General features: G+C 27.4%; 1 protein-coding gene across 1 annotated transcript; it reads left to right on the top strand.

Moving 5' to 3' along the window:
• Positions 1 to 888: 888 nt before the first annotated feature.
• Positions 889 to 8,632, top strand: LOC132924385 (uncharacterized). Its single transcript, XM_060988667.1, has 7 exons — positions 889 to 916; positions 1,008 to 1,087; positions 2,923 to 3,066; positions 3,624 to 3,866; positions 4,994 to 5,226; positions 8,226 to 8,358; positions 8,438 to 8,632. Exons 1-7 carry the CDS (start codon positions 889 to 891, stop codon positions 8,630 to 8,632), a joined length of 1,056 nt encoding a protein of 351 aa, XP_060844650.1.
• Positions 8,633 to 15,907: the final 7,275 nt, after the last annotated feature.

The raw sequence follows: 15,907 nt of genomic DNA, 5'->3' as shown, positions 1-15,907 counted from the left end.
AGTTTTGGATTATAACACATCACGTAATAATTGGGAAAACAATAATACTGTGTAATATATTCGTACTCGTACGTATTGCCTATGTACAGTAAAATCCACACGCCGGCATCATTATAACTATTTTTATTTATATTGTTTCATTGCCTAACTAGTTTAATAGTTTTTTAAGATCTGAGAGAAGGTGGGGGTAAAGTTCTCCACGAGTTAGTATTCACGACAATTCAAAATTATTGGGCCCTTTATATAATATGCCGCTAATCGCTATATATGCAGCGAACTATATGTTTCGAATGAGTTGTCGAAGTACGCATAAATATAAAAGTAAAAAGTTATATAGAGCAAAAGGTGGTGGGTAACGATAAATAATTTTTTCCTCCTCCCTAATTAAATTTTAGTACAGCATCACAGAACATTTTATAAATTTATGTTTAATTTTTAATTACACATCAATACTTGTCTTTCGACGATATATCATTCGATATTGTATATTTTTTTCAATTTTTATTAATAATACAAATTAGGTAAGTACACAATAAAAAAACCTTTTGTTAACATAGGTATAGGTTCAATATAATAAAATATAGCTATGAATTAAGATAAACATAATAATACGAGTATATAATAATATAAAATCTTATATAATAAAACGCTAAAAATATAAATATAAATACATATTATTATTATTATTACTATTATTGTAATTAATATCTTAATTCATGCTATGTAGTCATAATCATGAATACATTTAGTTAGCAACTGTTTGTTTGTACATTTTTATTTCGCATTAGTGTTTATTGATAACTTTTATGCAAATAGAATTTTTTCGATTTTATTAATCTGATTACTAATATTATAGTCGCTTGCATTCTCTGCATAACATTTTTGAAAATGAACAAAAACGTGATAAGCTATACAGGTTAACTAATATGTGCTAATGTTTACGTTTTGAGTCTTAAGATCTAATATGTATACCTTAATTCTAATTTTTTATTATTTCACTTATTAAGAATGCTGCAGCAAATTGGAAAAAATCGCGTCTAAACGAAGAATTTATGGATCTGAGTCGGCTCTCAGGCTTCTTAAAAAAGTAATGAAACATGAAATTTCCTATAACAACATATGAAACAAGTTAAACTGCTAGATACCTACGTTCTATTTACTAATTACTAGTTTGCTGAAAGCACAAATTCATATAGTTGCGATAGAAGCTGCGTGGAGTGTCTATAATTTATAAAGTATACTTATGTAACAAATACTAGGTAAATAGAAGATAAGTATATATAAAAATATGTCATCGCGCTATTTGGTTTTTCTCTAGATATGGACATATAGCCCACGCAAAACATAGACAAAGCGAGTTCATGGAAAATATATTTTTTTTATATTTTTAATTAATCCCAGAATAAAATCACCCATAGTGAAAATAATAATGAAGAATATAATAAATAATAATATTATATAAACAACTACAAATACAATCAAGTAAAATGTTAAGACAACTTTTATTCAATCATTTTTAATAGACGATTTTGCTCTAGTATTACTTAAAAATCATGAAAAATAGTAATATTATGTGGATGTGTTACGTTATTATTATATTTCGTGCGGGTCTGAGGGACAAAACAAATATTACGCTGAAATTCTCATAAAATAACATTAAAAGCTAAAAATAAACAAAAAGATATTAGTTATGCAATTTTTTTATGAATACTGTGCCATCATAAAAAGGATTTCATTCATACATATTACACAAAACAATATTTATCATGATTTAAGTAGATTTAAAAGTGCCTAATAAAATATATTTTACAAAATATTTATAAATAATAGATATCAAATCAAATGGGTAGCAAATAAGGGGAAGTTTCTCTTATTCCTCCCTGGGTTCATTACTAACTATTTACACATTATACAAGTCAAACTATTCATACAAAAATAATAAGTAATATATTTTTATTTTAAATTTATGTACTCAAAAATTAATATTATCAATTATACTAATTGTAACCCTCCATAATACTAATACAGCTATGGTATTTTAAAATCATATTTCAAAAAATATTTATTGGTAATAAAACTTCTTCTGATGCCCCGACGATGACTACACTATAGGTTGTTTGTATACTGCAATATCTTGTACTTATATAGGTAAAATAATATTGTTTGGTTGATATTTCAGTAGAGTTAAACAATTTAAATAAAAAAATCTATTTAAAATACACAAATAAATAATGACTAATGACTACTGGTAAGACTTATGAGTAGTAAATGCACTTATATAATACATAATATACTATATAGTCTTTAAGGATAATTTTCTGTAACATAACAAAAATCACAACGGTCAATTAGTAGAACTGGTTTATTAAAAAAAAAATAGCCGTTTTTATTGTGGTCATCCAGTAAATTCTGAAGTTATATATACACAGTGATTGTTTTATTCAGTCAAAATAAAACAATATTTTTATCATTATTTATTGATCCGAAATTTATATAATATAGTCCTTCGCAATAAAATTACTTTAAATAAATACGCCAAAAACAAGCATATGATATGGTCTTTACGTTTGCAACAAAAAAATAAAAATACAATATTGTTATAATTGGGTGATATTATCATCTATTAATAAAAAATAAATGACTTTAAAAAATGTTAACTATTGATAATTCATAAATTAGATTTTATTTATAGTAATATTAAATTTAACTGTGTCGAGAGTTGGCGAGTTGATTTCCTATATATTATTTTTGATGCTATATAGCTTCGATTTTGGGACTGTAATATCAATGTACCTAAATTGTTTATAGCAATTTTGTGTTTAAGTACTACTTTTATTAATTAGATTAGTGCCTAATATCAGTTGTTAAAGTATAATATATTACCGTAACCATCTTAAACTACTCATAAAATATTAATTCTAGGAATCCAAACTCGATGTATCTAATGAAAATCTTCTCAAAGAAACAAAACAAAAATTGAAAAAAATGCCGTTTATTTGTGCCAGTAGCGCTAACAAAAGTTATAATATGGGTGTAAACATACAAACAACTTTGTCCATGATAAAGGTAAGTATTAATAGTTATAACTATAAATACTAATATGTTATAACTTACAATAAATATAACCTATTAATAGTATTAATATATTATTACAAATAGTGTTTAAAACAGCTCGTGGTAAAATTTTAATATTTTGAGTATTGTAAAATAATAAATAATCAATGTTTTTTTTCAACTTTAACGCATATTGCATACTTTAATAATTATAATAAAAATTACTTATTATTTATAAGATGAAAATGTAATTTTAAATAGAAAAAAAAGGTCCATATTATAGGTTTTTAATATGAGAATATTTGTTCATTAAATACATTTTTCTGAATTTATCGTTTATTGATATTAAAAATGTAGGTGACCAAATCATAAATCAGCCCCCCCCCTTCCGACTAAGTCTGGCCATGATCTATTAAATTATTCGATCAATGGCTATTTCCTTCACTCACCTTGCAGCGTCTAAGAATAATAGTTTATGATTATTATTTAGCTGTTTATTGTTTTATAAGTAATATTTTTTAAGTTAAGTTTATTTATAAAAAATAATAAATACCATTATGAAAATTCAGCAATTCCCTGGTCAAAGTTATGATGATCTGGATTCGATAAATGCATCTACTAACTTTATCATTGAAACAAAATCGAACAAAAACAGCAAAACGAGCTTAATATCACATCAATCTTCTGATGGTCAAATTTGCCCAGTTATTTCTGAAGAAAAATTTATAATCCAAGAGGACAATACCGATAATTCTTTTAAGCTAAACCCGTGGGCAGTGAAACAAACCGATACTATTAAAAATCATTCTGAGGTAACTTATAGTAGGTAATAAATTAATAAATAATATTGTGCTGCAACTGCAGTCCGTGGGCGGAGCTTAAGTTCTTTTAACTTAGGTGTACATTGAAAAATACCTGTATTTTGTAGTTTTGTACCATAATATTATGGGTGTATATAAATTGCACCAATTTTCAGGTAGTCAATATTTAAGGGTCATATTAATATCATGCAGATTCTACTGGTTCATTTTTTGACCTATAAACATAAATTTAAACTCTATCGACACTAAATTAATTTAAAAGCCAACAACAATATTATAATGAAAAAATTCATGTAAAATTATATTCAAGTATATACAATAAAAAATTAATTAGGTAATTAAAACTAAATTTATCAGTTTTTATTTAGTATAATTGGAAAAATTTATTATTACGACTAATATACTTTATCAAAAAAAAAAAGTTTTAAAAAACGTCGATTCAATAAGTATAAAAATAATGTCAGTGAAGTTAACATAGGTATATTTTACAAATCAAAAGTTAGTTCCAGTAGAATTTACATACAAAAAAAGAACAATCGTACAATTGTTTGCGATCGCCTAAATCTAGGCAGATAAACAATATTAATTAATTCAGCATCTTATAAGCTTAATTATTTTTCTATAAGATAAATTAATAAAATTTATTATGAAAAGGGAGAGGAGAATGGCTCACTCTGACAGCCTGTTGTATTAGTGGTAAAATCAAGGAAAATAAAAACATTATACATTTCATCATTAATTAGAATTTTAGAAAACCTTTTTTACCCTTTTATAGAAATCATAACTGTCGTCCGTCTAATTGATATAAATACCTACCCCTTCTGGCTTTTAATTACAAAATGTATAAAAATCAATATCGACGCTAAAATTAACGATAAATATACAAATATGTAATAGGTGTTCATTTTATGTTGAAATTCGTTAAATATCCTCGAAATTATAAATAATATAATCTTAAAATTGTCATCGTTTATATATTTTATCACAAATACTTGAAATACCTAAAATCTGTATGAAATGTATGAAATGTGGATGTAAGTGTGTGTTTCAAATATTGCAAAGTACACGATAAACGAATAATTGCTCATTATAATAACTAAATAATTATTTTAAATTAGTGCGATCAACAAAAAAGTTCTTGTTCTTGTCCGAATCGTTCCATGGACAGTTACCATAAAGTAATGGCTCCTTTTATGATTCATTTGAAACGTAAACATAAATCAATAGAAGCTCCTCAAAACCCTTACACTAAAGCAAAAGTCGTACAATACTACGAATTATTGTCCAAACACATGCAAGAGCTTAAGCTAACTATAGGCGCAATGGACAACGAACTTCGAACATTAACAGAGTAAAAATGTTTTGGATTAATTATCTATAATTAGTAACTACTATATGTCTATATAGTATATTGACAGTATATAGTAAGTATGGTCTGTTGAAAAACTAGTGTTTAAGTATTAGTTTATGATACTTTCGTGATACGGCATTTTAGGAACATACTACCTATTACCTATACAATAATGGTTTCGTTTGAGCTAGACTGCGATTTGGAAGGGGAACAATACGAGTATTTATAATTTTGTCATAAGAATATTTATAGAAAAACTAAACTACTTTGCCAGGCTACACTTTGTATGTTATTATAATATTAATTATTATTTTTTAATTGGCGTTTCTTAATAATTTATTTTGGAAGAATCTGTGTCAATTTAGAGCAGTCATTTTCAGCCATGACGTTCCAACGAACGATAATACAATGCATAAGAGCATACGACAGCCAGCGCATCATCTTAACTAAAATTTACTGAATTGTCTAAATGAATTAAAAATAATAAATATAATAAAATACTAAATTGAAATCATGTTAAAAATATAACTATTGCTTAGTAAACATTATATTCTAATGTATATCACTTATTAAAATTAGAACTATGGTCTATTCATCCTTGTAAGTAGGTATTCATAAGTAGGTGTTCGGTTTTCAAAATATTCGCATATATGTAAAACACTTTTTTCAAAACCAAAAAAATAGTGTTAATTGTTTTAAATAATTTGGTGACAAGACATTTATTTGTATTTACGGCAGTATTACGAGTCTTTTACATTATATCATAAAAGTATTATTTGCAAGACGTCAGTCAAGATTGGTTAGGTTCAACACTTATTTAATGTCAAAACTAGTGTGTACCTACTACCTACTTACTATATAATGAATGTACTCTTCCTGTGCAATGTTGATTTTCGCCCAAATTACCGCCAAATTATTTTATTTTTATTTCGTCTGTCCTATCTGCAATGACTAATTGATAGGTATTATACTAAATTATAATATACTAACTAGTTATATATCTGATTATCTCGATTATCTAGTTAGGTACCTGGGTAATAACACTATTATTTATTAACACTATGTTATAGTATAAACGGATATTCTTTCGATTATGTATAAATATATGATTAAATATAAAATTTGTTGCACTGAATCGAAGCGCACAAAAATGTTGCATGCGCTTAATCGTTGTTCGCTATAATTAACACGCCCAATTAAAGAGGACGTTATACCCGCATATGTTGTCTGTCTTACTAATGTAGATCATAGCAAATTTTCGTTCAGCAGAACACATTTTGTGATGTTAGCTTTAATATTTAAGTAAATTTACCTATTATCAAATTTAAAGGTAAGAATATTATCTAGGGCATCTCATATGTTTTTATTAATATCTTAATTTTAAATTAGCTATAGTTATATAAAATATTAAAACTTTAAAATGCTCGTATCTTGCTTAGAAATTAAAATACCAATAAAAGCCCATCATGCGATGCTCTAGATAACATTATTACCTTTAAGTTTGATAATAGGTAAATTGACTCTAATATTAAAGCTAACATCACAAAATGTGTTCTGCTGAACGAAAATTTGCTATGATCTACATTAGTCAAACAGACAACACATGCGGATACTTATAACGTCCTCTTAACGTGCGCTGATAGATTACCGGTGCAATATTGACGATACACATTTTTGTAAGGTGATTTGAATTTGCACCAAAATTGACTCAAAATATATACAACATTTGCACCATATTTTTTAAAATGCGTTTGTAATTTGCACCAAAATAAGGATATGTAATTTTCACCGTCTTCAGGTAGTAAGAAATAGGAATTGTAATTTGCACCAAAATTAAAATCGATTATTTTTTTTGAGAGTATCTCGATAGTACCAACTTACAAGTTTCTATATCCTAATATAAATTTAGCTTAGTTTTTATTTATAAAATAGCTGAGCTTATACACACATTGTTGTAAGTTTATATAAAATCGTATAATTATGAAAAAAAAAAAAGTTAGCTTATTAAAACAATTATGCGTAAAATTGAAAAAAACAAATGTAAGTATACAATATAGATTTCGATAAAGATGTCTATAATCCTAATATATATATATAACTTTAGCTTAGTTTTAATTTATAAAATAACTGAGCTTATACACGTAATGTTGTAAATATATACAAAATCGTATAATAATTATGAATATAAAAAAAAATCATTCGTGTCCATCTAGTCTTGACGTCAACGGGGATATCGAGGAATAATCGAATATTTCAAAATTGAATATTCAATAATCGAACAAAATATAATCATTTTGGTGCAAATTACAAATTCTATTTTTGACTACCTGAGGGTAGTGCATATTACATATCTTTAATTTGGTGCAAATTACAAACTCCCAATTTATCGTGTGGTGCCACCACTTCACTCCGTTATTCGAACAAATTTGATTTGAATAAAAAGCAACGACTTTACACGCATGTTATTATAATGTTCGCTAATAATTATGCTTTCTCTATGCTAGTCGCTCACCGCAGACATTTCCGATCATTCGTTCGTATCAACATTGTATTTTTTTAAAAATGGGAAAGACGCTCTTCTGTACAATTGTAAATTTCGAATGTACCTAGTCACTTTGTACATCATAGTAGCTAAGTATTATAGATTGCAGTGACCTACGTCCTCAGCACACATCAAAATGGTTCTAAATATTATGCATTTTCTTAATTACCTATAAATATAAACAATCGAAACAGTTACGCACCGTTACCGCAAGTCAAAATTACCTTATTACAATCTCTTTTTCTATCTTAGTTATAGTGCCTACGTTAATCAACCAACTTATAGTCAACTAATTTACTATATTTAAAACTTTTTAAGTTACTTTAATACATTATTTATTTATTTTTTTTACCAACTTTCCCAGACTAGATTTATAATACGTTTCAATCATCGTGCTTAATATATCATTAAGTACCTACTAAATAAATAATATAGGTATTATTACATATGTCATTAGAAAATACAATAAGCTATACGATCAACATATTCGGGATCAAAACAAAAATCTCATACCGATATTACTTGATACTGAAGACCAAATTAACGCATTACAATCCAAAGTAGGAGATGCTATTGACGTGTACAAAGAAGTAAATAAATTTAAAAAAAAAAACAAATTTCGTCAAACCTATAAAATTATGTATTTTTAAATACATACGTTTATTTTAGGCGGCTTTTGTGAATACAGACGAACTATCGAATTCATCATCGAGTCTTTTGGCCGATATTAAAGCAAACGAAGATCCGAGACCTAAGGAAACGACAACTATACATTTATCCAAAGTTTTACGGAGAGTTCAGTCCTTACAAGAAAAACTCAAGACCGGCCATTTCCTTCACGGTTGTGGTGACCAGGCGGAATAACTGTGTACACATATTTTATGGCCATCATTAAAACTATAATTTCTAATATTACAGGACACAATCGATTAACGATATATAGAGTTAAGTGGCAATGATAGGGCTAATAGGGCATGCATATTACCTTACCTATTACATTTTAAGTTATAAAAGTTGTCATGCTATAATAATACATATATTATATTTAATAACAATATCAAGATAACTGAACTTGTACATCACTACCAGACACCTGCAGATATTCATATATTTTTTGTCAATATTATACGTCATTAGTGATTATACCATCTAATATGTATACGTATTTCTCCCTTTGTTAAGTTCTTATTAATTATCGATATTCAATACTACGTTATTTTAATCAAACGTGTGATCACTCAATGGTTGAACGCTTGAAAAAATTAAGATCTCCCAATACAAAATATAACATAATATTCCCAATTTAATTAAAAATTAATATCTATCAACTTCAAACTTTCATTCTGTAGGCATGGACACATGATGGTATATTATTATGTATTATTAATAATTATTATTATTGCATGTTTTAGAAATATATTTGAACATACTATATTATACTTGTAGATTTATTATAAATTACGATAAAAAAAAGTTTGAACCTTTGAACAATAAGATCATTTTTACTAAATAGAAAAACATTTTTAAAAAAATATTTCTAATTGTATTGTTAATTTGTCGATCAAACAGTAGTAGTAAAATATTCTAAATCTATTTTCACCATAAATATATTATATATAAAAAAAACATTATTCCTCATTAAGTGATCACTTAAATAGTTATGTATATATTAAATTTCCAATATTAAATATACATTTACTATTAAGTAATATAATACCTATTTAATATTAACACAGTCAAACTTATGTATTATGTCAGTTAATATACTCCCAGAGGCATTATTCTAGTTAGTAAAGTAAGTAGAAAGTTGGTAAGGTTAGCTTACAATCAAATTAGATTTTGTTTGTCTTTTTTATGTCTTTTGACATAAATCTAGATATAGTTAGATTTTACTATACTGGAAACGTACGTGAAGTTGGCACCCCAAAGCTTGTTTGTACCACCGTAAAAATGAGCTGAAAATTTTTTTTTATCAACGTCGCAAATTGGTTGCAAAAAAATAAAACTGATTTGGAACCGATATGACAAAGTCGAAGTGCCAATTGCTCGAACTTATACTGGAAGGTTATACAAATTGCATTAAGTCTAGATGATCTAAAGATTAAAATTATATGGATCACGATACCATCATATACGTTTAAGATTTAACTTAATGATCGTATCCCGTTTTGCCGTTGTTTCGTTTTGAAAAAGCCGAATAACATTGGTTCCCGTTTAAACTTACAATGATGCTAATGCTCGAATTATAGTTTCCGCTTTTTAACACATTTCCCTTTTCTATTTTATAGGTTTAGGACCGTCAATTTAAAAAGAAAATATCTAGGAATGATTAAAAGTGTGCTTTAGCGATCGTTGAAATGGAAATCAGCCAGTCTACATCACTTATATAAAATAATAACAACAATATTTATATGTTAAAATTATAATTCATTAATTAACTGAATAAAAATTAAATTCATCCTATAGTGAAATATTGAATTTTTTTTTATACAAATATTGATAATAATTATTTATTAATTAATAATAAATATATAGTCCACAAGTTGTAGCTTTAATCATTAATATTAATTATTAATATTTAATGCAAAATTGAATATCTTGGTTGACAAAATATGACAATACTCGAGAAATTTCTATATTTTAGGGTCTTGTTTTCGTCTATTTATAGCACTTGTTTTTTTTTTCCATAAAAAATATATAATTAATTAATTCTTTATAAGCTTTTGGTAAATTATAAATTTATAAATGGAATGATAAATGTTCGTAAAAATAAAATTTATTTAAAAAAGAAAGACAAAATATTTTATTTAAATATTAAAATAATTACATAAAATATTTCAAAATTTTATATTTCATTCAATTTTCATACTCTATATATTTTATAATATACCTATACAAAATATAAGGAACAACACTCATTATTTCAAAATCTATTAATGTTTTTGAAAATATTTATTTACATAATTTTTACAATCGAAATAAAACAATATTTTTTTAAATATTTTTTATCGTTTTAATTTTAAGTTTTTACTTTTTTGAATGTCAACATACTTTTTAAATTTCGTATACAGGATATTGTAAAACAGGATATTTTCATAGTATTTTTTTTTTCATAAAACCTAAAATTCGGACCAATAGTTTTTGAGTTATAAGTTATAACTAATAAATATTTAAAGTTAAGGTGAGTGGAGTGAAGTGGTACGGGGGTATTTTATATATGATACCGTATTTTTGTGTTTTATAAATTTAATCACAAACCATTCCAATATAATGTTTATATTGAAATGTATGTCATCCTTCGACAACAATCATGACAATTATGTGTGATATTTATTGTTTATGGTGTCACATTCCATAGCTACTACAAATTGATACTACCTACGCGTATTTTAATCTATGCGTATAATATGTTATTCGTTATACAATCATTTATACTTAAAAAATATTTTTATACTATTCAAAATTAGAGAAATCTAACTATAATGCTATGGCTACGAAGTCTTTGTAGACTCTATAAATGTATTAAATAACGTACTTGACTGACAACCTACATTTTTTAATGTTAAAATTAAAACATTTATTAGTATTCAATACAATATAAGACTTAACACTTTAACCAGTAACTCTACGTACCTAAATGCTTTGATCTTTCATATGATACCTATAAAATGAGTAATACATATTTCATATTTTATTTGCGTACGAGTATAATAGCATTTGTAGTTTACTCTCAATTTACAGGATATATTATTTTGACAAATAGATAACTTAATTAATAAGCTAAATAAATTAAATTGTGAAAAATAATGTATAAATTATTAATTAATATATGTGCTTCTAAATAATTATAATACTTTTTTAGAGTGTGATTAGTGTATAATAGATACCTAAGTAATCTATTAAATGAATATTGTAGCCAATTTAAAATGCTTAATCAAGTATAAAGTAACTATAATAACTATATACTATTCATTAATTGAAAATTGTGTATAATTATATTTTAGTTTTTGGAAATCGTGCGGTACATTTTTATTAACTCGACAATTGCTAGTTACCTAGTGCGCACATGCATAGAAAATAATATGTAACAAACGGGTATTGTGAACAAACAATACGATCGATAAACTGAGTATTGACGGATAAAATTAATAGTTATTACAACGTACGATGCTTTTCCGATTTGATATATTATAATAAAGACGGTCAACAACTGATATGTAGTAATTATTTTAGCCTAACTACAGGTCAAAATATAAATTCTGTATCAATCATCTACATCAAATAAGTGATTGGTAAACTATACATACTGGGACACATTATGGCCTATACTTATTAATTATTAATTACCATTACTGATTATAATGAACAACCATAGTAATTTTACACAAATATTCAAAATATGATGTCAATTAGTCAACGCAACACACTTATGACTTTTAAGTAAAAAATATTTATTTGAAAAGAAAAATGCAATTGTTGCTAAAGGATACTGGATAACTGCAGTATAATAACTAATAACACCCGTAAACACGCTTATGTTATTATGTCCATTTGATTTATAATGATATGATGATTGACAGTGATTTTTTTGCAATGTATACCCTATATATTTATAGACTTTTTTCAACATACGGCTGAATTGTGTCTCCCATATTTATTTTTATATCGAACATAAAATCGTGAATAGTATAGTAAAAGTATTTTTCTTCGTGTATTCAACAGAAATACTATTATATTTTAATATTCAGTCGTATACTGCCAGTCCATCTACCTGTCCTACCGCTCCTGCCCAGTATGAGTTTATGTATGTAATAGGCTCGGCTAAAAGAGCTATTATGCTTCCATTGTGAGTTTGTGTTTAAAATGTTATCAGATAATATTATCGTTGTTATGAGAAATGACTAATGAGATCATTATCGCTACGGGTTTAGTTCACCGCGTATACATACTATACATATAGACATAGTACCTACATAGACAGTATAGGCACATAGTACGTACTCGCCATTTATTTATTTAAAATCTAAAAAAGACACTCACGGGATCGTTGAAAATGTATTTGTTACAGAAACGGTTAAATGGCCTAAAATGTATGCCAGTTTATAGAAATATTTAATTACAGCAGAATTTTAGACTAACTATAGCAAAAAAAAAAGGAAAAACAAGATTTGTTAATTAATTTATTATTTATTTTATTTGTACATTTAATGATGTAGCATTTTATGTACAGAAATTTTGACTTTATGGAGTATTGGAGTTGATAATCTTCTATATTGTGTTTAAAGTGAATTTTGAATCAATTCAAATGTTATTCGTTGTTCCTCATTTGTTCATATATATTTTACTACCAAAGTAAAAAGTTTTGGAGGATAAGGGATTTTTCAATTTACTCCTCCCATTAAGCTTTTTTTTTATCCCTCCCCCCTTTTAGAAATCATGTCTACGCCAGTACGCCACTGCTCCTACCTTGTGGTTATACGCCTGGCGGCGCCGTACGAGGCGCTGTGTGACGCTATGACAGTCGAATCAACGCTAAATAATAATAATAATAATAATACTCGACAATAATAAATTGTCGATTCCTTTCAAAAAGGTTTACAACTCGAAAATAAAACGTAGTGGAGTATATATTGTTGTGAATTGTGTTCATTCCATACACGAATATAATTTCAAGTCGGCCTTCGACTGAAAGCATATATTTGCGTATATTTGTACGGTGCGGACCTTCTTCAAAATTGTATTATCGTCGTCGTCGTGTATACAAAAACTAATATAATGGATAAATGTATATAATATATAATAAGACACGATATAAATCACAATGATAATAATTTATTCCGAAACCGGTTACAACGTTCGGGGACGGTTTTTATATTATACACCTGCCACGATTTGATAATAATAATAATAATATTACTCGGCAATAATAAATTGTCGATTCCTTTTAAAAAGTTCTACAACTCGAAAATAAAACGTAGTGGCGTAAATTGTTGTGAATCCACACACATAGGCGTGCGCAGACCTGAATTTCGGGGGTGTCTACAATTTTTTCAGGCGCTTTTCTTAATTTGAGCCCTCTCTTAACAAGACACGTAGGTACATATTTTAATTAATTATAATGCACGAATACATATTACATTATATCACATATTATTAATTAGTGGTATTTCTAGTACCAAGTAATATAATATTTCATTAGATAGTCGGATCTAAAATTTATTTCCAAGATAATTGCAATATTTATTTATTATTTTTACTTATGTAGTCAATAACATCTAGCTGTTATAATCATAATGAGTTTTATCACACAAATTTAAAATATTTTACGTTGTATTATTTTTTTTAAACGACATAATTTTTAGAAAAAATAGTAAATACCATTTTTATTCTAGTAACATTAGTTAAAATACGGACCCCCATATATTATATGCTATAATAGGACTTCAATTGTAGGGCCTCGATTACATGTCGGGGGTGTCCAGGCACACGCGGGACCCCTCGTGCGCACGCCTATGTCGCATACACGAATATAATTTCAAGTCGGCCTTCGACTGAAATCATTTTTAAACATTATATCATGTAGTAAATATTCGAATAATGTACGTATGTCGTATAATGATATGTACAATATTATTTCGACTCAAACTGCTACGGTGCAGATACCTTCTTCAAAACTGTATTATCGTCGTCGTCGTCGTCGTCGTGTATACGAAAACTAATATAATGGATAAATGTATATAATATATTATAGTAAGACACGATATGAATCGTGGACAATGGACGGCATTAATGTTGTCGGACAAGAAAAGGAACATCTGCCGCGAACTCGCACTTGGCGTCGGTCGTTTCCACGAAAACCAAAAGGGTTGGGATGTACTGTCAGGTCCAGACGACGATTAATCTTTGAATCTCCTACAGAACAATGTGCGTGCAGTGGGGTACACGCACGTTTTCGTGTATTTTTCTCCGCCTTTTATGCTCACAATGGTGGTAATAATTTATACCGAAACCGGCGACAACGTTCGGCGACGGTTTTTGAATATACGACACCTACCACGATTGTATATCTTACACGTATGCGGAGGATACACTTCACACTCTCTCTATACATTGTTATATGTACAATGTACATGTATATACTACAAAAACTCGGGTGGGTTATTATTAAAAGGACGCCACCCTCGTTGATTCACGATTCCACATCACGCACGACTCCACACAAAATGAATTTGCGACGTTGCCGATTGTATTTTCAAAAATAATTGTAGACATCGAAATGTTTTACAAAAGAATTCAAGCTCCTCCGAATAGTCTACGACATTTTTATCACAAGTAGAGTCATTTTCACTAATTTTTTCTATTTTTTTTGTTATATTTATTTTATTTTAGCATTTAAAAGCCAATACTTATATATTATCATTAACCTTTGAATGAATTGAAATTAACTTTTTTTTGTTTTTGTATACTTTATTTATAATTATTTGTTTTATTGGGTATATTAAATAATTCGTTTATTTTTATTACAATCAAATTTGATAAAAGTTATGATTACAATTAGGTATATATTTTTTTGTTGCCATAACCGGTAATGTAGCAAACATGTTTATGCGACATCGTGTTACATTCTTGTCAGATGAAAAAAAAATCTTTTGTATTACTAAAATGTGCTGAATTGGGTAGGCAAAAAGGTATATTGTGCGGAATCATACGGGTGTCACCGGCATGGCGACATTTAATATTTTCTCTGTCTATCGCGCATATAATATCGGAACAAAGACACTCCGTATTTTCACGATTGCGACTCACTGGTTTATTTTAGGGCAAGAGCACCTATTAAATATATTTTATAAAGAAGAATTCAAGAATATTTCCTGAATATCGGAATAACTTTATTCCTATATTATGCGCCAGATGGACAAAGAAAACAATAGTTGATGTCGTGACGGTCCCTTTAATTCGATTTACTAGCGCATATACCTTACCATCGCTCGTTATTGCTAACATACAATTAGAAAACCGCATTCATACAGTCATATACAGTCCACACGCTCCTACACCCCGCTAGCATATTATTACAGTCTTACAGAAACGATTTGTAAATGCCTGAAACAAGGCACACGTATATAAAAATAAATTTCG

The sequence above is a fragment of the Rhopalosiphum padi genome, chromosome 3, assembly GCF_020882245.1.
Source record: "Rhopalosiphum padi isolate XX-2018 chromosome 3, ASM2088224v1, whole genome shotgun sequence".
In the NCBI taxonomy this organism is placed as follows: domain Eukaryota; kingdom Metazoa; phylum Arthropoda; class Insecta; order Hemiptera; family Aphididae; genus Rhopalosiphum; species Rhopalosiphum padi.
Note: the sequence above shows the minus strand (reverse complement) of the source record. Positions and strands in the feature narration are given on the sequence as shown.

Bases quoted from the DNA above. Each gene is read 5' to 3' on its own strand.
- LOC132924385 (XM_060988667.1), top strand. From the start codon at position 889: ATGAACAAAAACGTGATAAGCTATACAG. The intron at 1,088-2,922 runs GTAATGAAACAT...TATTAATTCTAG, and splicing joins CTCTCAGGCTTCTTAAAAAA to GAATCCAAACTCGATGTATC. The intron at 8,359-8,437 runs GTAAATAAATTT...CGTTTATTTTAG, and splicing joins CTATTGACGTGTACAAAGAA to GCGGCTTTTGTGAATACAGA.